The 24,828-nt window shown below is 39.4% G+C and overlaps 2 protein-coding genes and 1 long non-coding RNA gene across 3 annotated transcripts; 2 read left to right on the top strand and 1 right to left on the bottom strand.

Annotated features, from left to right (window-relative positions):
* The first annotated feature begins 34 nt into the window (after positions 1 to 34).
* Positions 35 to 8,889, top strand: LOC126372302 (arrestin domain-containing protein 4). The gene is made up of 7 exons (XM_050017996.1): positions 35 to 224; positions 628 to 771; positions 1,511 to 1,627; positions 1,990 to 2,207; positions 4,984 to 5,166; positions 5,686 to 5,871; positions 6,679 to 8,889. Exons 2-7 carry the CDS (start codon positions 651 to 653, stop codon positions 6,841 to 6,843), a joined length of 990 nt encoding a protein of 329 aa, XP_049873953.1. The 5' UTR covers positions 35 to 224; positions 628 to 650; the 3' UTR covers positions 6,844 to 8,889.
* Positions 8,890 to 9,330: 441 nt separating this feature from the next.
* Positions 9,331 to 24,341, bottom strand: LOC126376138 (COP9 signalosome complex subunit 2). The gene is made up of 8 exons (XM_050023324.1): positions 24,171 to 24,341; positions 23,290 to 23,484; positions 17,134 to 17,259; positions 16,267 to 16,434; positions 14,981 to 15,155; positions 13,253 to 13,391; positions 12,260 to 12,592; positions 9,331 to 11,064 (listed from the first exon to the last, which is right to left on the bottom strand). Exons 1-8 carry the CDS (start codon positions 24,228 to 24,230, stop codon positions 10,920 to 10,922), a joined length of 1,341 nt encoding a protein of 446 aa, XP_049879281.1. The 5' UTR covers positions 24,231 to 24,341; the 3' UTR covers positions 9,331 to 10,919.
* On the top strand, positions 17,728 to 22,447 carry LOC126376151 (uncharacterized). Its single transcript, XR_007567692.1, has 2 exons — positions 17,728 to 17,952; positions 21,847 to 22,447. It is a non-coding gene; the product is annotated as an uncharacterized LOC126376151 (long non-coding RNA).
* Positions 24,342 to 24,828: the final 487 nt, after the last annotated feature.

Raw genomic sequence — 24,828 nt, 5'->3', positions numbered from 1 at the left:
TATCTATAGCAGTATTTTTCCCTAAACGCAGCTTAACTTAAATGTCAAAAAGTTTCGTAAGTTTGTTTCTGTGAGTGTACCATACCTACTAAGATTTCTACTTTTTTTACTGAATATTTGTATAAATGTGTGTTAAACTCATGGTGTCGCGATATCCTCCAATAATTTGCCAGTATTAAATACTGTCATCATTCATTAACAGTTGTATATTAACAGTGTTCAAGGTAAGTCATGTTCGTCGTAGTTGATGGCCTTCGTTAGCATATTTCTCAACTTTGTTGTCCAACCTACGGTGTGAGAAGTTTTGAGGATAATGTCATCGTGGGCGGGCCTTTCGTATATTGCAAGGTTCCTTAAAATCTCCCATGAGATAAAGCAATCTTAATGTTTGTCCATCAGTTTATTTTGTACTATAATATTATCAATCACTGAGTTCGTAATTATACTTTAGTCTTCGAGTTTTTTTATTATATTGACATATTACATAATTTTCCATAACCGCCTTAATTATCGATCGGAATGTAGGTACCTACCCAGAAACTTACCTTTGCATAGAATAGCTATAAAGTGTTTGATAGGTGTTATTAATTTCCTACTTCCCTGGTACTGTACCGACTGTGTGTGAAGGTGCGTGACGTGCGCCGGCGACGATGCCGCGGAAGCTGCTCAAGTTCCTCATAGTGTTTGACAACACCTCGCTGTTGTATTTCCCGGGACAGTTCCTGTCTGGGAAGGTGCTCATGGAACTCCAGGATGACACTCCTGTCTTAGGTGAGGATATTATACAGGAAAGATGAAATTAAAAAAGTATTTATTAGTATTAGAAAAACTAGGTTATTAATCTGGCAACATTCAGATGTGTTGTAAGGCCTTCAATAATATTGCAGCTTTTATTCATGAATATTTATATGGTGCATCTAATCTATAAAAATCTAATAGGAATCTGGTATGTTTATGGGAGGATGCTGCGATTTACTTAGATAATAAGTTCAAGTTGGATATTGTACTTATAATTTAATTATTCATGTTGTATTTAAAAGCTGTTGAGTTTGTTTCCTGGCATCTGAGTTCTTATAATAAAATAAGAGTTTTGACCCCATCTTACATAGTTTATCATAAAATAGACTAGATTTAACCTTGTAGTCGTAATAAGGACATTAGGGAAAAAGGACAAGACTCACATAGACCTTATAACAAATAGACAACCAATCTCTGTACAAGTGTCCACGGCGCATCTTGTAACAACACTGTACAACCAATATTGCACTTTATTTGAACAGCTGTAACATCTTAATTTGAGGGAACCAACTTATACTATCTACATAACTTTTTTTTAGCAAAAGTTCTTAGCCTATGTGAGTGTATTTGTTGATAGGGTGTCTGTGTTGGTATGGTCTTTTTTGGACATCAATCAATAATACTCAACCTTCAACCTTTAATAACCTTTCTGTGGTGAGATGAGCAGTGTCATAGTGCAGGATGATATAATATCTTGCCATTTATATTCCAGGTCTACATTTCCATGTAGTAGGTGAAGGAGTGGTGAGGGTGGGCTCAGGGCGTCACGAGCGACTCTTCGATAAAGAGAACTACATTGACTTCAGAATGAGACTGCTTGGAGAGCCAGGTAGATTATGATAACTCTTACAATAAAATACACATACATACTTGAACTCACGCTTATTTCCCACAGGAGTAAGCAGAGATTATTGAGTTCCATTTGGTTGAATCCACACACAAAACAACAAAAAAAAAATACAATAAAACAACAAATTAAAAAAAAAAACCTCTGCCTGATTTTTTTTTGTATGACTGTGCGTTAAAAATATTAAAAGACAATTGATATTTACGTACATAAGAGTTTGTACTGAATGTTTTAGGAGCAAAATACTATTCGATCCTGACAAAAAACAAATTTGGTGAGGGTGACACATAAGAGCTTTAAAATCGGCAAGTAAAACTGTTATGTTATGTTAACCACTTTCACAGGGCACGGCGCATCAGTCCTATCCCCGGGCATCCACAGCTTCCCCTTCAAGCTGGGGCTACCAATGGGTCTGCCGTCCACATTCCTCGGCACCCACGGCTGGGTACAGTACTTCTGTAAAGCTGCTCTGAGGGAACCTAACGGCCTCACGCACAAGAACCAACAAGTCTTTATTGTCATGAACCCTATTGACTTGAATTTGGAGCCTCCTGTATTAGCTGTAAGTATTTATTTAACAGTTTATTGGGAGAGAGAATGGTGTAAAAGACGATATAGTGACTAAGATTGAGAAGGGAATGTTAAGTTGGCTTGGACACAGAGCGGATGAAGGATAATAGGATTACGAAAGCAGTATATAAAACGAAGGTTGGTGAAAGGGCTGGCAGGAAAACCTAGGACGTACATTGACCAAATTGGACATGTCCTTAGAAAAGGTTTAGTACGATCTACTCTGAACCGGCGTGCGTGTATGAAACGATTGACGAACGACGTAACCCGATAGGCTAGACAGAAGTGTATAGAACACCCATTCCATCTTGTTTAAGTCCCATGTAGTAGGGCGAGCCAGATATAATCAACGTATCTTTTTACTTGTTTTACGTGCTTGAGCCATAGAATAAAGAATAATATACGTATAGAACGGCAACTCTCCGCTCCCCACCAACGGGTGAGCTAGGTTTACCTCACCCCCCTTCGAACACAGTTTAGACATGATTCGTATGGTGTCACACGTCACATACACAGATGCACGTGTATAATAATGTCAATGTGTAGTGTCTGTGTAAAACGAGGTTGTTTGTATGAAGTGTCCGCGGTGTGCTTGAGCTTGACCAAACTTATTAATAGGTTTTGAATTTCTCAAACTACTTATACGCCATTGTTCAACGATGAGGCAATTTCAATATTTATACAGTACTGCACATGATAATGAATGTTAGAACAACCTACTTTACGATATGTTTATATTTCCTGCAGTAACTTTACACTCGGGAGTCCAATTTCATAAGACAGGTGTTATTTACACATTTGCGTACATAAAAGTATTTATACTTAGATTACATAACAAACACAACTCCGATATAAATATTTATTATATTAATATATGTTCACCGGTTCCATAACGATTTTTTTATAAAATAGCGCTCATTCTGTGTAAAGATCACATAGTTTATAAATAGGTATCGGTAAAGGTATGTAGGGTCGTGAGTTAACCCACATTCCCGAGAAATGCATTTCGGAGGTATATGACCTAACCTGTATTGGGCTGGTTTTCCCTACGCAGGTTGGAAGGTCAAACAGGCAGTCGCTTCTGTAAAAAATCGGGTATGTCAAATTTTCAGGTTAGGTAAGCGAACCCTGTGAAAACGGGATAATGCTAGGGATATGATGAGTTTAAAAATAGGTACATATAGTGTCTGTGCTTCGAAGCGCACGTTAAATGTTAGTGAAAAGACATCGAAAAGTACTTTTAATAAATTGACTCGACTTTTTATCGAATCTGGGAGCTCTGCTCAAGATATTTAGTTATTAGTGTTATTACATCATACAACATGTAGAGCACGGATTATGTCCTTTCTAAAATGGTAGGCCACATGGCGATGGACCATCACCTGTCACCATAAGGGTCATCACACCCATCTTAGGTCTTCGTATAAAAAGTAACTGTGAATGTCTCCTGGTTACTTGCGGCTCTGCCCACCCCTTTGGGATGACGGGCGTGATTTTATGTGTTTATATAAAGGGTGTTGGTGACATCATAACGTAAACTTTGAGGGATGATTCAGATCATGATCGTGAGTTGGTATCAAGTGGAATTTAAAAAAAAAACATGGAAATAAGTGTTTTTTTTTAAATCTTTTCACTTCCATACTTCTGCGACGGAAAAGTCCACATGATATTAACTCGGAATCATGGCTTGAATCATCCTCTCAGTATCCGTTATGATGTCACTAACACCCTGTATACATATTATTTAAATCACATACCTACAGTAGCTTAATGTAGCAAGTACAATGCAAAATATGCGAATACGAAGTCTTCAAATACTTAGTATGCCTAACGTATCTCGTACGCATGCGCTATACGGTGCATGTTGCATAAATTAATTACGTTCGAAAGTCTATGCGGTCACTGAAGCTGCGCGGTGGTATAAATCATGTATGAGACCCACAAAGAAGATTGCATTAACAACTTAACAAGATTATTAAATCCCCGATCAACATGCAGAAATGTCTATAAGAAATCCTAATTAATCCTATGAGTGGTGCCAATTCTCGCGTATAGAACTTTATGTTATTTCCTTCACTTACGTTACGTACAAGAAAGAGATAGGACTAGTTTTAGAAATATCGAACAAAAATAAAATTAAGTGTTATGTCTGACGGATTCGGAGAGCTGTGAGCCCAGTTGGAAGAACGCTTGAATCTCACTATGAGGTCGAAGGTTCGAATCCATCAAGTGCCAAAACAGTTTGGATAATAAAATGATTAAAATATGCCCAGCGGTCAAGGAAATCATCGTGAGGAAAACCCACTTTCCCGACTAAATGCGCTTCGAACCACATACCTACCTTCGAACCTAACTTATAACATGTAGGTATTGCACTGGTTTCCCCTTCGCGGGTAGGAACGTCAGACCTGTCAAATGTTCAGGTTAGGTAAGCGGGCTGCCGGAATCGATACGAACGTAATACATCGCCAATCGCCAGAGACGTCGATCGATTGTTGTTTTTTAATTATATAGGCTCCCGTTTGACCTGATGTGACGATGTGGTCTAGGGTGGATCATGCCTAATGCTTACTTAGTAAATGCCTATTCAAACTAGCCTTGAAGACTCCCAGATTATAACGAGTTTATTAATTTGTCCTATGGAATAATGAGACTTGAAACTTGATAACTGGCCGGTACCTCGGAGCTCTTTTCCGTTGAACGCTCTTGTATGCCATGTTGGCTACGTACAAATTGTACCCGTCTCTAAGTAATCACTCCCGCTGCAGCAACAGTTCGAGTGCAGCGTGGAGCACCGGCTGGGCGTGGGCTGCGTGGGCGGCGGCGCCGTCACCTGCCGCGTGTCCCTGGAGCGCGGGGCCTACGTGCCCGGGGAGACCATCGTCATCAACGCCGAGCTACGGAACACCTCCAAGACTACTATCAAGGCCACCAGAGCTGCTCTCACTGAGGTAAGCTTCTTTATGAACCGGGTTACATAGTCAGTATTTCATCAGTCAGACTCCTTCTCCTATCGTGAGTTGTGATGTTACCAACCTCATCAACGCTAGTGTCAGGGTTATTATTAAGCCGCCAAAGGCCCGATAAGCCGTTGGTTCCGGTTACTATTTTGATGTAAGTAAGTAAGTAGTGACTACATGAGCCATGTCAGGGGCCTTTGGCGGCTCAATAATAATCCGCCTGAGATTGGTAATCCGCCTCACGACTCACGCCATAGAAGAACTGGACTGGTCTTTTCGCACTTTTGGTTGTTGTCATCTGTCAGGGGCGTAATGCATCCATTCCTTGCGCGAAGTAGTCGCTACATGAGTCATGTCAGGGGCCTTTGGCGGCTCAATAACCCTGACACCAGAGTTGATGAGGTCGGTAATCCGCCTCACGAATCACGTCATAGAGGAACTGGACTGGTCTTTTCGCACTTTTGGTTGTTATCATCTGTCAGGGGCGTAATGTATCGTTTCGTTGCGCAGACGATCCAGTACTCTGCGCACGGCAAGGTGGCGGCGAAGGAGGTCCGCGAGCTGGCGTCGCTGCGGCACGGCAAGACGCGCGGCGGCGGCGCCGACGTGTGGCGCGACGAGCTGCTGTACGTGCCGCCGCTGCCGCCCACCAACCTGCGCGGGTGCCACCTCATCGCCATACAGTACGACGTCTTCGTAAGTCTCACATCTATATTATATCGAGCTCACGACGTAGTCACGTACACTCATCGAGGAACAAAGTACCCGCATTTCACCGAGCTTTATAAGATCTTGTTAACACGTTGACAGTCCCCATACAAAATGTTTTGACTTCGTTGTAAGTCCCGCTTATTACTTAATTTTATATACGTCCTATTAAAAACGGAAATAATAATAAATATATTCTAATTCTAAACACTTCACTATACCTATTGAGTGCAATAGGAAGTAAACCATATCTCTTACTATCATGAAAAAATTTGAATTTTCAAAGACCGCACTCAGGGCTCTGAACAAGTATGGGTCACGGACTTATGAAACTAGTTCGTCATGACCCATATTTGGATCACTGGACTGTCAACGTGTTAAATCAACTGTTCCATTCAATATAACGGACAAGGCACCGGCCCGCGCACACCTGACGCTCGTCTCGTCCACTTGCCTAGGAGACGTATCGGAGGACGCACACTACTCAACATCAATATACCTATCTTACATCAAACACTTGTATCTAAAGAACGAATATAAGTTTTAAAAATTAACAAATAAATCCGTCTTTGTCTCGGCTACAACCCTTCATCAAGCTCGTAGTTTCCCAGATCTATAAGCAACGGCCTCCATGGTTAAATTATTATTTTTATAATACTATCTCTAAGTTTATATGTATTGCTGTATGTTTACCTAAATAAATAGAATAGAAATGTGCTGAAATGCGAACCTGCGTCAAGCGTTCGTCCAAATGGAATATCCTGCAATAGAACTACAAATTTCCTTTCTTTGCAGTTTATAATCGAGCCGAAGAGCCTAGAGAAGGAAGTAAAGCTTCAACTGCCGGTGCTGCTGGGCACGTTCCCGTTCCGCGCGGAGGGCGAGCCGGCTGCGCCCACGCACTACCCCAGCACGCTGCCCATCTTCCGGCCCTGGCTGCACGACAAGCCGCAACACTGATCGGGTAACAAGCAAGTCTAAAAGCCACCTTCAACATATCATCTAAAAAGCAGGGCGGTTAAAAAAAGCCACATCGGAGCATTCATCTAAAAAGGCAATATTGCTATTAGTGATGTTCCGAATATCCGTATCCGTATCCGCGGATATCCGATATAAAAGAAAAATCCGTATCCGTATCCGTTACTTTTCACGCGGATCTTTTACGGATCTTTTTCAGGTGATTAAGTAGAATTATTAAATAAAAAACTATTTATTATATTATATCCATTCGATTGTTTTTATTTCTTAAAATCAAATATTTGGCACCTTTATATTGCAAACATTTAGATAGATAGATCTTTATAATGAAAGCAAGATAAAATATCACTTTTATAACAATGAAATAACTAAAACTTTAATCTTTTTTTTTAAAGAAAATAAAGATCCGTATCCGCGGATCTTTACACTAAATATCCGTATTCAGATCCATCTCCGCGGATATACATTTTTGACGATCCGGCACATCACTAATTGCTATTTGACATTTGTGTGCATTGCGCACTTACTTTTATATGCGCAAATGTCAAATTGCAGTATTGCTTTTTTTAGATGAATTGCTACGATGTGGCCTTTTAACCCCTTAGTTCATGTTTGTTTGACGTAACAGAATTCCTCCTGTGTGCGTCATATGTCGCCTTTCCATGGAAAACTGTCACAAAAAAACTGAAGGGTATAACATGGATATTTAGGTTGTAACCATAGCTGTGAGATTACCCTTTCGTTATAGTATCTCGTGCATTGTAAAGCGTCCTTTTACTCGTGATTTATACGTGTAGGACATAGCAGGACCAATTTAAATCTAAACCTCCACCACAGAGATACTGCAAAAATAGCCACAGTAAATGCCCCTGTAACAATCTGCAATAATCCACATGCAGACGGATTCTTTACAATGCACGGGATGCTATAACGAAAGGATAATCTGAATTTGTGATTCAAGCGAGTCTCGAACACCTAAACAAATTGCATTATGTCAAATAGCAGAATTGCTTTTTTCGATCAAATGATCAATGTGACCCTATTAGAACCATTTTTACACTGACTTTAAAATTCCATCTTCAAGTTTATGACAAGTTACTATCATTTTTGGTAGCAGTGCCAAGGTAAGGGATTCCATACCTGACGCTTTCCAATAACATCCTGTGTGAGACACAATATTATTACAAATACTTGGCATTTGTACTCTTAAATTATAATAAATATACATAATGTAAATCGCGTCAAATATGGTAGCTAGAAACTAGAATCCTATTGAAAGTACATCACTAAATTATTCAGAACTGAAAAGGAATGTTATTTTAGAAGACATAATAATGCTAACTACGTAAGTTTTACATTTTAATTGTTAGTTGTAAGTATAAAAATGAATTTATTGAAAGATCGGAAGCAAATATTGTGTTCATATGATTTGATGACATATCAGGGGATCTTAAAAAGGCCACATCAATGCTATTCATCTAAAAAGCAATATTGCTATTTGACATTTGACATTTGCGCATATAAAAAGCAAGTGCGCATTGTCAAAAAACGTCAAATAGCAATTTTGCTTTTTTAGGTGAATTGCTTCAATATGGCCTTTTTGATCCCCCCAGTTCATATCAATTTATCTTGTAAAAACAGGGCTATTTTATATTTATTAATTCTTGATACTTTCGAGGATCAACGTGATGTGAACAACATTACCAACAAATCAAAACAAAAATATCATTTCACATAATTTTTTAGAAAATGTTTAGAATCTATGGTATATTGATAGTCCTGTATATTATCTTATTGTAAAATTTCGTGCCATTCTATCTAATATACATATATAAAATATACTCAAAATAACGAATTTAAAACTTGAATCAACTTTTTATAAACTGTTTTTTAATTGCATATTAATGTGTATTTATCGCAGTATTCTTAGCACTAATTAATTTTATATTATAATCATGGCAATGTACTAACCTGTGATACCAATCCGTCCTTGTAGTTATACTACTGTAATAAAGTTTTAATTTTGTATACTATGTCTTTTTATTATCTAATAGTGATTTGTGGTTCTGCCTACCCCCATGACAACCTCCAGGCGAGGGTTCAGTCTGTAACTGTTATTATTATTGTACCATGTAAAACGTAATTGGTATAATTATTAACGATAAGACTGATATATTCTATCTCTTTCGCACTAAGCTGGTATACAGCTTAGTGCGAAAGACACATATCGCTCGTCTCTTTCACACTAGCAGATAAATTATATCTGTCCTGGGGGGTTAAAAAGGCCACATCGAAGCAATTCACCTAAAAAAGCAATATTGCAATTTGTCATCTGCACATATAAAAGTAAGTGCGCAATGCAAACAAATGTCAAATAGCAATATTGCTTTTTTAGGTGAATTGCTTTAATGTGGCCCTTTTAACCCATCTGTTGTCATTCTAATCATGTAAGAAAAATAAAACAAATGATATGTTACATGAAGTGTGTATTCAGTAACAAATTGCACTGGAAAAAGGAATTAAAAAAGGTCTATTCACAATTCATGTTCTGTCTATAAAATATACGTGTATTTCTTCTTAACCTTGAAAAATATGGACCAAGACTTAGTTAGGCAGAGATTATATTCTAGTCTAGTATCAGCGATTCTTCATTGAAAAAGTAATCTTATAACATATTCGTACGGTCCTGAACACTAGTATCAACCGTAGAACCCTATCGCATTGACGTAATTTGACATTTAGTAAGAATTGATTCAATTCGCCAAATTTATGAATGTGACATAGTTCTAAAGTACGTACTCGTTACTTGTTCAGCCAAAGAAATATATTGTAACCATTTTAGGACTCTGTCGCACTAACATATTTGACATTTAGTGAGACTTACAGTTCAATTTGTCAAAAAAGTTAATGTGACATGGTACCAAAGTGTATCATATTAATGCTCGTGACCGTTCGTGGCTTGATACCTTTCTAATTTACAAAAACGTAGGCGAGCGTTTACGCCTAAATGTAGTATAATTTCTGTCCAATCCGTTCACGCGTAGGTGTCTAACTTATGTAACGATTTTATAGCAAGTCATGGCCATATTTGGGAAGGTCAGGATCACCACGGTACGTAATAGCTACACCGCAAGGTATATACCACCGAGTTTTGTACATCGCCAAATAGGGTAGAAGTTAGAGGGCGCTTTTTAAGATGGTAGCAATAGCAACACTGGAAACGACTAGAGTCGCCAAATCCTTTTCCCGATTAGTAACGTGTCGTTCCCGGGAATTTTCCCAAAGTAGGAATGTTCCCGTTATAATAACTCTTATGAAAGACAGTGGCTGCTTTTCTTATTCAAATTGTTCTTTCTTGTACTCCGGTCTTATTTGCCTAAAGGTTAGGTAACAAAGCTCTTTCTGCGCCTTTTTACTTTTTGTGGGAACATTCCCGGGAACAGCACATCACTGTTTCCGATAGAGAAAAGGTATTCGATAATCAGTAATGAAGAAGTTTTCAAAGACATTTTAAAACTATAATGTAAAAAGATGGCGTTATGTAATATGGTATTATGTAAAAATGACAACGTTCATTTCAACTATCTTTATAATATCTCGTCTTTTAACATGGCCAGATAATGGAATAATGTATGAAAAGTATGGGCAAACAGTCAAGCCAATATTTTTACACGCCTACTTGACACATCCGCGCCATCTAGCGAGAGACGTAGTACAAATAATACTATTTTTTAATTATATATGTTTGAACTACCCTCATCCTGCAGAGTGAGATTTTTCATGTTTTTTATGTGTTTTACAGCTCTTGGTTACGCAACCATTTAATATAATTATTTCATGACTTCTGTAGTATAAATTGCCCAATTTTTTACATAATACTTAATATCAGCGCCATCTAGCGAGGGAAAGGGTACTATTTCAATGTCGATTTGAACTACCCTCATTCTGTGAAGTGAGATCTTTCGTTACGTCTAGTATTAAATGAGCAGTGGTGTAGGTGAGCCCCTAGGCCGCTACCCCACGTGGTGGGCGGGCACGGGCGGCAGAGACGGCGCGGTCTAGGCCATCTTGTTGGCGAGCGCGAGGTGCAGGCCGGCCAGCTGCGCCGTCCACTTGTCCAGCGCCGCGTAGCGCGCCGCGCCGCGGGCGCCCGACTGCAGCTCCAGCACTGAGTTCACCTGGTCGATGCGCCCGCTGATCGTGCTGCGGGGGCCGCAATACCATTCAATTCAATTCAAATTATTTATTTTCAGACACAGGTCCATAGATGTTAGTAACAATGCAAACTTAAAGCTAGGGTTAGTATAAAACAGAGCAAATGAAAATTTAAGAGAGGTGGAGCTTCACCCATCGGCGCAGCAATGGGGAGTCCCACTTATCAGCAAACACACTCAGAATGGTGTTGGTAGCGCCGCGGAGCCGCCATTGTAACAGCCTTTATGTTTATTACGTATATATGTAAGCACACCCCGGACACTTCATACAAAACACCTCGTTTCACACAGACACTACACATTGACGTTATCGTACACGCATCTGTGTGTGTGACGTTGAATACTAAAGTAAGACCGAGGGGGTGAGGTAAACCTACCTCAGCGCCGGTGGTGAGCGGAGACTTGCCGTTCCATACGTAGTATTATTCCTTATTGTATGGTTTAACCTCTCATATGCCGAGATACCAGACACAATAGATTTTACATTGTGTCTGGTCGAGATCCGCGTTCCGGCGTTCGAAAGATTAAGATAATTGCATATAAGTCACTGTGATTCTGTGGAACACCGGTTTGCTACTCAAACGAGGAGGGCCGGCTCCAATCCCGGTTTTTTTTTTTGACGTGACTTATTGAACTTATTGGGTACCAGACTTGCACCAATAAGTTATTAATTTATCTTAAGTACAGTTGTCACTAACATAGCATAGATGACTCGAATATTATAGACGGCGATACGGCTCACCACCTATCAACATCGGTCTAACAGAAAGCTCGGAGATGTGGGTACTTAGACTTTACGAAGACGTGTCTGGCTATCCTATTGGGATGTAACCGTGACCTTATGTTATGATTGCGTAAATTAAATGTGTATAAGTGAATTACTTATATCTGTTACCGTATTTACGATAGACAAGTATAAAAAACGAAGAGTCATCCTTGTTTCGGGACTACTTTTAATTTATTATCGGCCTATAATGTGACCAAACTAGAGATTGCACAATCATTTTTCTCACATGTTGCCACTGGGGTTCGAACCAGGGACCTGTGAGCCTAACGCACAACCACTGGACCACGAACGCCGTTATAACCTCAAGGTTATTACAAGATGTGATGCTTGTCGTTTCCATAAAATATCGTCAGTAACCTCACACTATGTTAGAAGGTAATAAAATGGTTATACTCACTTATCCAAAATACAAGTAACCAAGAGATTCTCCACTTCCTTCTCATCAATGTTGAGCTCTTTTGATATGAACGGAATATGGATCCTGGTGTATGGTCCGATCAACTTGATCAGCACCTGAGTCCTTATGTTCCTGAGGAGATCCTCAATGTGTTCCCTGATGAACGGATCGTCCATAATGTTGTTCCTATTGTGTTTGAGTATGGATTCGAAGTCGTTAATATCGTTGTTCTGGTAAGCGGATACTAGGTTGGTCATCGCGAGGATTTCTGGGTCGTTTTTGTACGGCTTCGCTTCTTGAGAGTCGAACGGGTTGATGCCGGATTTCATTAGCCTGAAATGTTTGGTATATATTACTTATCATCATCATCATCACCAGCCCATTAACGTCCCCACTGCTGGGGCACGGGCCTTCCCTATGGATCGGAGATCGGGTTTTAAACCACCACGCGGGCCCAGTGCCGATTGGTGTTTATTAACGACTGCTGATGCAACCGGGACCAACGGCTTAACGTGCCTTCCGAAGCACGGAAGAGAGTATAAAATGTGAAATTTTCTCAAAAGTGGATGACGCGAAAGCGACCTTATGGAAATAGGACATTCAGAAATAGGCAATAAGACCCTGCCTATCTCTATGGGAAATATGTGTGATCTTATGTACGTATAAAGGTATACATTTATTAGTATTTGTCAAACATCCACCTGGTAATTGTTCAATTAACCTTTATAAGGTTGTAGCTTACACTAGGGGTAGGCAATTTAAAAGGTGGGCCGACGCAATAATGTCAATGGCTGGGAACACTAAGACCTGGACCAGATTCGTAAATAACAAAAAAGAATGGAGAGAAATGTGGGAGGCCTTTGCCCGAAGGCACACAGATTGGTTATCGTAGATATTAGATTAAGGTAAACCTTTAAAATGTAACTATCTGAAAAAAGGCTATAAATAAATAAATAAAAAGCTTACACTAAGTAGGCAATTAAGTATACGTACATGTTAGCGAGCACGAGGTACTTGAGGCAGGTGGTGCGCCGCGGGCTGCCAGACTCGTCATAGTTCTTGAACGCCTCGAAGAAGTCCGTGTGAGCCTTCTCGAACTCGCCCTCGCGCAAGTGCATCTTGCCGCCGCACTCTATAACAATCACAACACAAGCTCACGACTGTATCCCAATTGGGGTGGACAGAAGTACCCACACCTCACCGAGCATTCTAACAATCACAAGGAGGTAAAATTAAAATATCTGTCTAAGAGAGAACGCCGCCTATCCTTTAAACTGACGACTGCGATCGACGCTACTAGTAAGCTTCCCGGTCACAAAAGGGCGAATGGAATGTAAGTAGAGCTGTAACTATGTTAGCTATTGAATAATAATATTTTTCAATTTGAATATCGAAACGCGAAAACAAGTTGTGTATGTATTTTTGAGGAGGTGAAATCGCCGGACTAGGGCCGTACGCTGAAAGCGCGAGCTGTGACAGGGGCGGGAGGCGGGGCGGACTGCCCGCATAGAATAAGAAATAATACTACGTAAAAACGGCAACTCTCCACTCCCCAGCACCGTCTGGGCTAAGTTTACCTCACCTCCCCCCCCCCCCCCCCCCCGCGCCCCTCGAACACAGTTTAGATTTAATTCGTATAGCGTGACGTCACACACACAGATGCGCCTGTACGGTCACGAGCATTAATATGTATACACTTTGGTACCATGTCACATTAACTTTTTTGACAAATTGAACTGTAAGTCTCACTAAATGTCAAATATGTTAGTGCGACAGAGTCCTAAAGTGAGTACATTATATTGCTCATGACTGTACGATAATATCAATGTGTGGTGTCTGTGTAAAACGAAGTTGTTTGTATGAAGTGTCCGGGGTGTGCCGTCAACCAGCCGGAAATTGAATATACTTCCAGTTTCGACATATTTATGTAAGTATAACTTTAAGTAAGCGCTTATAACTACACGATATATATGCCATACACAAGGCCCACTGAATAGCGCTGTGCTTCACGCAACTCATGCTGATTGACGCCCTTTTACAGAATAACACGACATAAAACATAACATTGGTACATCAATCGCTTACGTATGTTATGTTACGTCTTCACGTATGTTACATTTAATTGCTGGACACATCATCCTACATCGTCATCAGCCCATTAACGTCCCCACTGCTGGGACACGGGCCATCCCTATGGATGGATAGGGAGATCGGACCTTAAACCATCACGCGGGCCCAGTGCGGATTGATGGTTATTAACGACTGCTAATGCAGCCGGGACCAACGGCTTAACGTGCCTCCCGAAGCACGGAGGAGCTCGAGATGAAAACTTTTTTTGTGGTCACCCATCCTATGACCGGCCTTTGCGAAAGTTGCTTTACTTCAACAATTGCAGACCGAGCGCGTTAACCACTGCGCCACCAAGGTCCTCAATACACCGACATCCTACATATAGTTTTATATTTATTTTCTTTTTAGTGTAGGCGCGCTGTTTGCTTGATGGTTTTACTGTTTTAATGGCGTCGTAAAATAAGATGAGATGTCCTTAGAAATGTTTTTCTGAACCGAGCGTTTATAAAACGATTACTGAATGTGGAGGAAGCAAGAGACGTGTCTAAGGATCGAAACAAACTGAATTCTATAGTCTCTGTTTACCCCGGTGGGAAATGCGTTAGTTTATGTATGTAGGTATGTATAAAATAATGTATTTCCTTCTCTCACCTCTAATGACGCCCATGATGAGAGGATGCGGTATAGCAGACTTGATGTGAAGCGACTGTTCGTATAAAGCCTTCAGTTTCTTGTTGTTCTTCTGAGCCGTGTACATCTGGATCTCCAGGGCGTATATCTCGAGGAGCTGCGTGCCTTTCTTGAGGTCGTCCTCGCCTTCGTCCGTCTGACATTCACAAGTTAGTACAGAGTTTTCTCAAGGCTTATCTATCAACATCGCCCTACGGTTAAGTATACAGGGTGTTAGTGATAGTGACATGGTAACGAAAACTTTGAGGAATGATTTAGACCATGATTCTGAGTTAATATCAAGTGGAATTTTCAGTCGCAAAAGTATGGAACTGAAAATAATTAAAAAAAAAACACTAGAATTTACATGACTTTTCCGACAGGAAATTCCACTTGATATCAACTCAATCATGGTCTGAATCATCCCCCTCAGAATTCGTTACGATGTCACTAACACCCTGTATACTCAATACCTTCATTGCCATTCCACAATATAGATACAGGCGACATTATAAAATAAGAATCATTGTCGGAGTAGGAGAAAGGCGATATACTGTGTGATACTCCCTGGGACCACTTTATTTTTGACGTGACTTATTGTAGATTTGCCGCAGATGGCATTGGTGAGAGCCTTCAGCGCTCCCCATTTGTCCGGTCAAGTAGTTAATGCCATCTGCGCCAAATCTACAATAAGTCACGTCAAAAAAAAAACATAAAGATGGCATTAACTACTTGGCCGGAACGTGGGACCACTAGTCAGTACATCTATTCTAATTACATAAACTGCCTATATACGTCCCACTGCTGGGCACAGGCCTCCCCTCAATCAACTGGAGGGGGTATGGAGCATACTCCACCACGCTGCTCCACTGCGGGTGGTATTCTAATTATAACAATAAAATCTCTACATTCACGTGCACAATCTTGAGCAATATCATGCACCCATTTTAGAACCCTGTCGCACTATCATATTTGACATTTAATGAGACTTACGGTTTAATTTGCCAAAAAAGTTAATGTGACATGGTTTCAAAGTGTATACATATTAGTACTCGTGACTGTACACCACGAAACAAATAGTACATCAACAAGAAAATGGATGTTATAAGCGGTCCGGCCAGGGAGCATTTCTCCCCATCCGTGCCACCGTGAGTCTCAGAAATTATAGTAAGTTATCAAGTAATAAGGACATAGAAAATAAGTGCGGAAATTCTACGCTTTTACGAAGTATCTCTTCCTTTAAATCGTTCGTAAATAAAAGCACCGACCTGGCAACTCTGGTGCAGCTGTTTCAATATCTTCGCGAGCTTGTTGAAGTCCCCGCGGTCGTAGTACAGCTTGCCGAGCTTGGTGTTCGTCTTGAACCAGAGCCGGTCGTTCTTGGCGTCTTTGAGCGCCTCCAACGTGGTCTCGTAGAAGTCTTGGAGCAGCTCCATCTGGACAAATAAAGTTACTAGTAGTAATCTGGTGATCCAACAACATTGCAGAGATGGTCAATCAGGGTGACGAAATTAACATGAGGCCTATATCCAACCTCTTCTTTACCTCGAGGAAGAATGGGGTCAGGAGCAAACCCATCTTAATTTAAAAAAAAACTGCATGAAATAATTGTAATTAGGAAAATAGTTTATAATGTACTATATTGAAGTTTTTTTTTTAATAAGGAATAAAACACCCTGGATTAACATGCCAGCCTCATAAAATACTTTACTTAAAACATATAAAATACTGAGAGGGCCTTAGCAAAGAACATTATTAGTCTTTTTTTTCCTACTTCGAGCCACTTGCGATCGGTCGTGCGACCATAAGCAAGTGTTTTAGAGTATACATTATGTGGGCGTTTATAATCCTGTGATTACATGGCCCCCGTTTCTTTCCTCTATGTCAATGTAATGTTCTTTCTCTTGAGTCTGCTGCTGGCACATGATTGGAAGATAGAGATGTCAACTAAACTCTAAATAAAATATTGCCTGGTAGATGGACAAAACTGGTGCCGATTTGGGCAACCATCAACTTAATTTGTCGTGACTAAAACTATCTCTTTCTTACACTTCCTGTTAGAGAAGGTCGGCAATAGCATATGAGGTTTTTTGAAAAAAAGCTTAAGAGCTGTCAAACTATTGAAGTCCACTTACATTTCTAGAAGTGGAGATGTAGTCTAGGATGGAATTGATGGACTTCTCCGAGTGGTTCCTGGTGACTGCACTCTTAATATATGTCAGTAGCTGTTTGTATCGTGCCATCATCTCTGTAAAATTACCCTGCAAATACCAGACATTGATGATATATTTTATATAAAAAAATCAAAAAAAAAAGAAAAAAAAAATTAAAAAAAATAAAGTTTTATTTTTTTTTTCATTCAATTGGCTACTTCAGAAACTTAAAAGATCTTACTATAAATATTGCGAGGAGTAGAAATCTGTTATTCGAGCCCTACATCCCAACAGGTGATAAAAGGATTAGAAGAAAAAAAGAATTGGCATTGGAAGTTTTTGGATAAGTATTTTAAATATTACAAATGCTTATTTTATACCTCTTAAAATATTTATTTACTGGAAAAAGCTTTATATAATAGAGAAAAAATGTACTTTTCTTCATTAATATAAAATTTCGCACGAAAACGGTTGGTCACATGACGTTTTGCAAAGGAACAGTCAAACTATGTGTCACTTCAAGTAACTTAAAAAACTATTAGATAATTCTTGTTAAATGATAAACTACCATATTAAAAAACTGTGCCGTTATTCGAAGCCTATGTATGTGAGAGTAGCGTTTGACATTTTATCCTGTGGCAACACTGAATATATTTCTGTCCTTATTGCTCTTACGTACTTGGACGGTTTGTCTCTTTCACACCTGGTAGGAGAAGTGTCAGCATAAAATGCGAGACACGATCGCCGCGCTTCACATTTGGCGTTTGATTTTCGACCTGTGCAGCACAGTCCGAAAATTTGGTGAGTAATTTTATTTTTTAACGGATTTTCCGTTTGAAATTTCATTGTGATCTTATTATATTTCTGTCCGTATATAAATACAAAAGTATATGATGGAAAATAATCAATGTAATAGTGCTCAAAAGCGTAAAGCTCCCGATGATTCCAATCCAAGTAATAATGTGTCTAAACGATTTTGTGACCAGGATTTGCTAAATAGATTGACAATGCAAGTAAATTCCATTCAATCTTTTTTATCACAATTAGTGCCGTCTTCTCAATCTGAATTGGTAGGAAACGTAGATTTAAATCTTCATGATTATCAAGATGATGACGATGTTCTTGACGCGAATATTAGTGGTGAATTGTTTGAAGAAGACAATGACGTGGCAATTTCTTATGCGGCGAACCCGCAACAATCAACTAATCACGCGGCGAACCCGCAAGAAATAAACGATCACGCGGCGAACCCGCAACAAGTAACTGATCACATGGAGGACTTGCAACAAACCATTTATCAACCGACGAACGCGGCGATTCAACAACCAACTATAACTAATGGGTCAGAAGCTGAATCTCCTACAGTAGCTATAGACGCGCAGTTTTCGCTACCTGTTAATACAGTTGTTAAGGAACCCGCAATTCCGAAAACTTCGCACTCTTATTTAGAAAAACTAAAAGAGTTGCAGCATTTCGAAACTGAGAGTTGGTCAGACGTTAGGTACTCAGATGTACAGAAAAATTATTGTGCTACCCCCGGATTCGTAGAACTAGAATCAAATGAGGAATTTAAACCGTACGAAACGTCTCTAAACCTGCATTACACAGAGCGCGGTTTCGCGGCAATTTCTTTGGGTTTGCTTAAACAAAACGAAGCCTTAGAGCAAGTAATTAGAATGTTCGTTTCTTGGCTTGGTTCTGTAGAAATGACTGACACGAAGGCAGTCGAAACAAAGTTATGCGACCTTTTTTCTCGAAGTGAATATCAAAAAATCTCGAATGACCTCCTTCAGATGACATGTGGTAATCGCGCAGATTTAGTTCAGCAGCGAAGGGATTTTTTGCTAAAACATGTTAAAGATAAATTTATTAAATCAACTTTGCGAAAAATTCCGCCATCCTCCAGCCATCTATTCGTAAGCAGTGACTTGTCAGCAACAATCGAAAAGAACGGAGGCAGCACAAAAATTTTTTGGCCTTCTAAAGAGACAAGATCTAAAAAACCAGTCAATTTTAACAATTCGAGTATGAAACCGAATTTTGTGCCTGCGCAAGGCCAAAATCAATTTTCTTTTCCACTGGCGCACGGTGGTAATGTTGCTACGCCTTCGCAAGGCATGCATATGAATCCCTGTTTTCCACCTCCGCAAGGTTTATTTCCTGCCTACAACAGTACGTTGTTACCTCCAACAACACTTTTACCTCGTGCACAGGCAACACAAGGCAGAATATTTCGCCCCAGAAACATCCGTCCTTCGCAAGGAAGACTCGGTAAACAATTTACTGACCGATCTCGCGCCACCGGTCGTGGTGCGCGAAAATTCTGACTCGATTTTCCAAGCTGGACAACTTGTAAATTACCCAAACAGATGGGGAAAGTTAGGAGCGAACCAGACGATTATCGACATAATCAGCGGATATCGAATCCCATTCAAAATAAAACCACCGCTTCATCTTCCATTTTACGACCATCCGCTCCAAACTCCACTTTCTCAGGAAATGACTTCTGTGTTGTCCCAGCTCGTACAAACAAATGTTCTAGAACAAGCTCCTACAACTCCAAGTTTTATTTCTCAAATGTTCCTAGTACCCAAGCAGGACGGAACACAGCGCCCGATTTTCAACCTGCGCAACCTCAACAACTTTGTACATGTAAGCAAATTTCGACTAGTAAACATTCAAAAAATACCAACGTTCCTCCAGCCACAAGATTGGATGGCAAAAATAGACTTGTCAAATGCTTACTTTCACGTCCCGATTTCTCCCGCACACAGGTGTTTTCTGCGCCTTATATATCAAGGAGTTCTGATGCAAATGACTTGTCTACCCTTTGGACTAGCCACCGCTCCGAAGACATTTGCCACTTTGACGAACTGGGTCGCGCAGATCCTAAGAACCCAGGGTGTACGCATGCTAGTCTACCTAGACGACTTTTTGATAGTCCACCAAGACAAAGACATGCTCCAGAGACATGTTTCGTTAACAGTCGATTTGCTCAATTACCTAGGCTGGACCGTAAACCTTTCAAAATCCGTGCTGAAACCTCAACGTCAACTTCACTTCCTGGGTATTATGTGGGATCCGTTCCACAACATAAAATGGTTACCCAGCGACAAATGCCAGACAATAACTCGCAAAATTCAAAATATTCTTCAGACGAAAACTGCCAACTTAAAGATCATGCAATCCTTAGTAGGCCTATTGAATTTTGCAAGCTTCTGCATTCCCAGAGGTCGTTTAAATCACAGGGCCTTGCTGACCTTTTGCCAAAGGCTAAGTGTTATGCGCCCTTACAAACATTTCCCTGTTCCCGAGCCAGCATTAATAGAACTGAAATGGTGGTTAGAAAATCTGAACAGTCGGTCAATTATTCACCCAAGTCCAGTGTCGCATTATATAGCAACAGATGCATCAGGTCTGGGTTGGGGAGCCCAAATCGACAATTTGATCATGTCGGGCACGTGGTCAGCTCCCGAACTCAATCTTCACTCGAATCAGAAGGAAATGTTGGTAATGTTGAAAGTATTTCAAGCGTTGGCCCTTCACATGCGAAACTCTACAATATAGATTCAATCCGACAATCGAACAGCTCTTTCCTACCTGAAAAACGAGGGTGGAACCCAATCAATGTCCCTGTTATATTTAACAAATCAGATTTACCAAATCCTGGATTTATTCAACATAAAACTCTCGCTTCATCACCTGCCGGGTCGGTACAATGTGGAAGCAGACCAGCTGTCCCGCCAAGGCAAACTACCAGAATGGCACCTGCTACCTCAAATTACACAAAAGATCTTCTCGAAATGGGGCCTTCCCGACATAGATCTGTTTGCATCCCAGACGGCTCATGTAGTTCCACGCTACGTAAGCTTGGACGTAACCGACAGGCAAGCAGAATTTTACGATGCCCTGAGCCGAACATGGAATTTCTCTCTAGCGTGGATATTTCCGCCACCATTCCTCCTGCCTCGAGTTTTGACTCACCTCAACAATGCCCAAGGAGTGTACATAGTGATAGCTCCCAGGTGGGAGAAGGCATTTTGGCGTCCGGACCTTCGCAGCCGCTCTATAGCTCCCCCATTCACAATTTACAACCTAACGGAAGTCCTAATAGACACATCAACGAGCTTTCCACCACCCAAAGTCCAGGAAATAACACTGGAGGCATGGAAATGTGGGGGTGGAGTGAGGCCATAAAAGGTTGGTCTCAGGACCAAATACAACTTCTTAAATCCAGTTGGCGAAATTCTTCGATAAAATCTTACCAATCTGTGTGGCGTCGATGGTCAAGCTGGGCGCTAAAGAATAAAATATCCTTGACAGCTCCCTCTGGATCAGATTTGGCCAGGTATTTATCAGACCTCTATTTGATAGAAAATTTTTCTAAAAATACAATTGTAATGCATAAATCAGTAGTTTCAACTTTGTGCAATCCAAACCTCACAGAAAAGTTAAGTTCTCATCCTTTAGTGCAGCATATCTTAAAATCTATTTCCAATAAAACACCTAAAGAAGATAAACCTCCTGTCTGGGATATTGATGTTTTGTCATCTTGGCTCTCGAACAATTTTCAACTCAATTTTGACCTGTTTGTGTGTGCTAAACGTACTGCTTGCATACTATTACTCTGCTCAGGCAGGCGGGTTCATGACCTAACCTTGCTGTCTATTCACCCTGACAATTTTGTTGTTTCAGAAAATTGTATTACATTTTGGCCTAAATACGGGTCCAAAACAGATAACGGAGACTACAGACAATCTGGATGGAAATTACATACAAATTTAGAAACCGTTTCCCTGGATCCTGTTTTTTGGGTGAAATCTTTAATTCGACTATCAAAAACTCGACGAGATGAATGTCGATTAGACAACTTATTTTTAACAGTGTGTGGTCCTCCGAAAGCGGCATCTAGAACCACTATTGCAAATTGGTTAAAGGCTTTATTGATGGAAGCAGGCATCAATGCAACTCCCGGAAGCTTCAGACCAGCGGTATCTTCGAAAAATTGGATTCAAAATTTCCCAATAGACGAGATTTTGAAAAGAGGTAATTGGCGCTCGCAGAATGTATTTATGAAATATTATAAAAGATCTGTGTTACCGGATAAACAAACGACTTCAATAACTAGATTATTTTCTCCTGTTTGATATGGTACATACGACCTGGTTATTTAGTTTGCGTTAAATTATATGATGTTTAATCTGATTTATTAATCATAAAAGAAGAAATAAAGAAGATTATTAATTGACCTGTATACATAATTTACATAATTTTTCTTAATAAATGTTTATGTCTATATTGTGTCTTTGACTGTTAATTACCCTTCTTTAAAGTCATTACATTTGCTCTATGTAGGTACACTGATTTTTGCATACTTAATTTATATGATACTGACACATCCTAAAAGAATCATATGAAATTGCTTTAGTATCTAGATGAAAATTATATAATTACTTAGGCTTAATTTAAAAGTTAATTTCAACATTTGTCTCTCACACCAGGCGATAACAAACACGTCTCACATACATAGGCTTCGAATAACGGCACAGTTTTTTAATAGCAGCGTTTTACCTACCAATAAAACGCTTATTAAAAACTTGCCTAATTCGAAGCCTACAATTTTTATTTCTGCCTGGTGTAAGTATGTGAAACTCAATGTGAAGCGCGGCGATCGTGTCTCGCATTTTATGCTGACACTTCTCCTACCAGGTGTGAAAGAGACAAACCGTCCAAGTACGTAAGAGCAATAAGGACAGAAATATATTCAGTGTTGCCACAGGATAAAATGTCAAACGCTACTCTCACATACATAGGCTTCGAATTAGGCAAGTTTTTAATAAGCGTTTTATTGGTAGGTAAAACGCTGCTATTCAACATATTTCATATTTTGTTACAATTGTCAAGTAGCCAATTATCAGTTCTCAAACATACACTCACAGATGATAGTGCTGATTTAAGATCATTCAAAGTCCCACTATTTTCTCTCTTCTTTCAGAAGTCCAGATTGAGTTCTAATCACTCTTGACCACTGAGTCAACTCATTTTGTTTTAAGCCTGCTTTCTTTCCATTTAGTCTTATCAGCTACCACTTCCACAGTTACTTGTCATTCCTTTTTGTATAAGGTAGTTCTCACTTACCAACTTAAAATTAATTTTGATCATTTGCTTGAGAGCTTTAAAACCCCATTCTCCCTTCTCTCCCCCTTCGAGCTCCAGAACTTTCTGGAAGCTAAGGAGTGCAGCCTTCGGCTCATCCTCCTTGAGAGCCTTGCTGTTGTAGTACTGATTCTCTAAGTCCACATCAGGTTCTGAGTTGCTGTCCTCCGAGTATTCCTAAAAATATTTTTAAGTATAATATGTATATAAATATAAACATAAATAGCCTCTACATGTCACACTGCTGGACACAGGCCTCCCTCAGCCAGCCAGGTTCAGAAATATACAAAATGGCTGTTGTCTTGTATCCACACCTTTAACTACCCTCTTGAATTAAATAAGTTTCTAGTTTACCTCAAGAACGTGGCAATTAATTCCATTTAACATAATAATATAAATTGTGATTGAAAAAAGGAAATAAAAAAATTATCAATGCAAAGAAATGTGAATTAATACTTAATATGCATAAAATTTACTACTGGCTGGCTACACAGATTTAAAAAAATAAACTGAAAATGATGAAGTAGGTACGACCAATAGTAATGGAACAAAATTAAATGATAATTTAATACTTCTGTTACAAAAATATATATATTACTATCTATGTGTTACATTAACACTAAATAAATAAGTGTCCTGGCAATAAGAAGGAGTTTACCAGGAAAGATGAAGACGGTACAACCATATTTGCACGATGATTTAGGGTAGATTTACGTAGTAGTGGTGATGATTATAGGGATATTCTTGGTGCATTTTCAATAGTAACATACGAACAAGCAAGGAAACTGCTGCAAAGCATCCCAGAAGTAAAAAATATGCGTAAAGTTTCAGTCACGAAACATAACCAAACACAAGTGACATACCAAGCCGTAATCCTCTTCCTCTTCGCACATATAATCATCATCGTTATCAGACATTTTCATTAGCTAATTTTACTATATTAACACTAATCAATTCAATGAAAACCACGAAAATGAAACGAATTAGAAAATATTTTGATAACACGACTTGAAGTTGACAGTTTCGTTCAGTACCTATAACAGAAATTACAACAAGGAGGAACAATGAACAAATAAACGTTTTAATTTTGGGCTTTTTGAACAGTACATTTAAAAAAGGGGTCTTCTTTCTTTTTAGTGCAAAAGAAATGAGAATTACATTTGATTGAAGTTAAAAAGAGAAAGTAAAAAATCTACTAGCAGTCAAAGGAAAGCGAAAAAAACAAAAAGTATACATAACCCTTCTTAAGTTTGATATAGTTGGGTAAAAATGGTTATTTCAAGGTTATTTCTATACTTTTTGAACGAAAATTGAAAGATACTTTTTGCTGTGATTGGTAAATTTTTTAACCAATGGTATGGCAATTAAATGTGGTCAATTTCGGCGCGGAAAATTGTGTATTATTTCGTAACGAATTTGCAAAATTTTTCGTATGTATTTTGATGTCTAAACACTTATATTACAGTATGTTACCTAGTATTAAAAGTTAAGGTAAGTTTGTTGTAAATTTCTAATATTTTT

The sequence above is a fragment of the Pectinophora gossypiella genome, chromosome 2 (assembly GCF_024362695.1).
Source record: "Pectinophora gossypiella chromosome 2, ilPecGoss1.1, whole genome shotgun sequence".
NCBI classification, from domain to species: domain Eukaryota; kingdom Metazoa; phylum Arthropoda; class Insecta; order Lepidoptera; family Gelechiidae; genus Pectinophora; species Pectinophora gossypiella.
Note: the sequence above shows the minus strand (reverse complement) of the source record. Positions and strands in the feature narration are given on the sequence as shown.

What these genes read in the sequence shown, in the direction of transcription:
- LOC126372302 (XM_050017996.1), top strand. Translation starts at nt 651, where the DNA reads ATGCCGCGGAAGCTGCTCAAGTTCCTCATAGTGTTTGACAACACCTCG. An exon ending in GGATGACACTCCTGTCTTAG is followed by an intron (nt 772 to 1,510) that starts GTGAGGATATTA and finishes TTTATATTCCAG; the next exon opens with GTCTACATTTCCATGTAGTA. An exon ending in CCAGAGCTGCTCTCACTGAG is followed by an intron (nt 5,167 to 5,685) that starts GTAAGCTTCTTT and finishes TTCGTTGCGCAG; the next exon opens with ACGATCCAGTACTCTGCGCA.
- LOC126376138 (XM_050023324.1), bottom strand. Translation starts at nt 24,230, where the DNA reads ATGAAAATGTCTGATAACGATGATGATTATATGTGCGAAGAGGAAGAG. An exon ending in TCAAAATTAATTTTAAGTTG is followed by an intron (nt 17,260 to 23,289) that starts GTAAGTGAGAAC and finishes TGGTATTTGCAG; the next exon opens with GGTAATTTTACAGAGATGAT. An exon ending in ACATCTCCACTTCTAGAAAT is followed by an intron (nt 16,435 to 17,133) that starts GTAAGTGGACTT and finishes TTATTTGTCCAG; the next exon opens with ATGGAGCTGCTCCAAGACTT.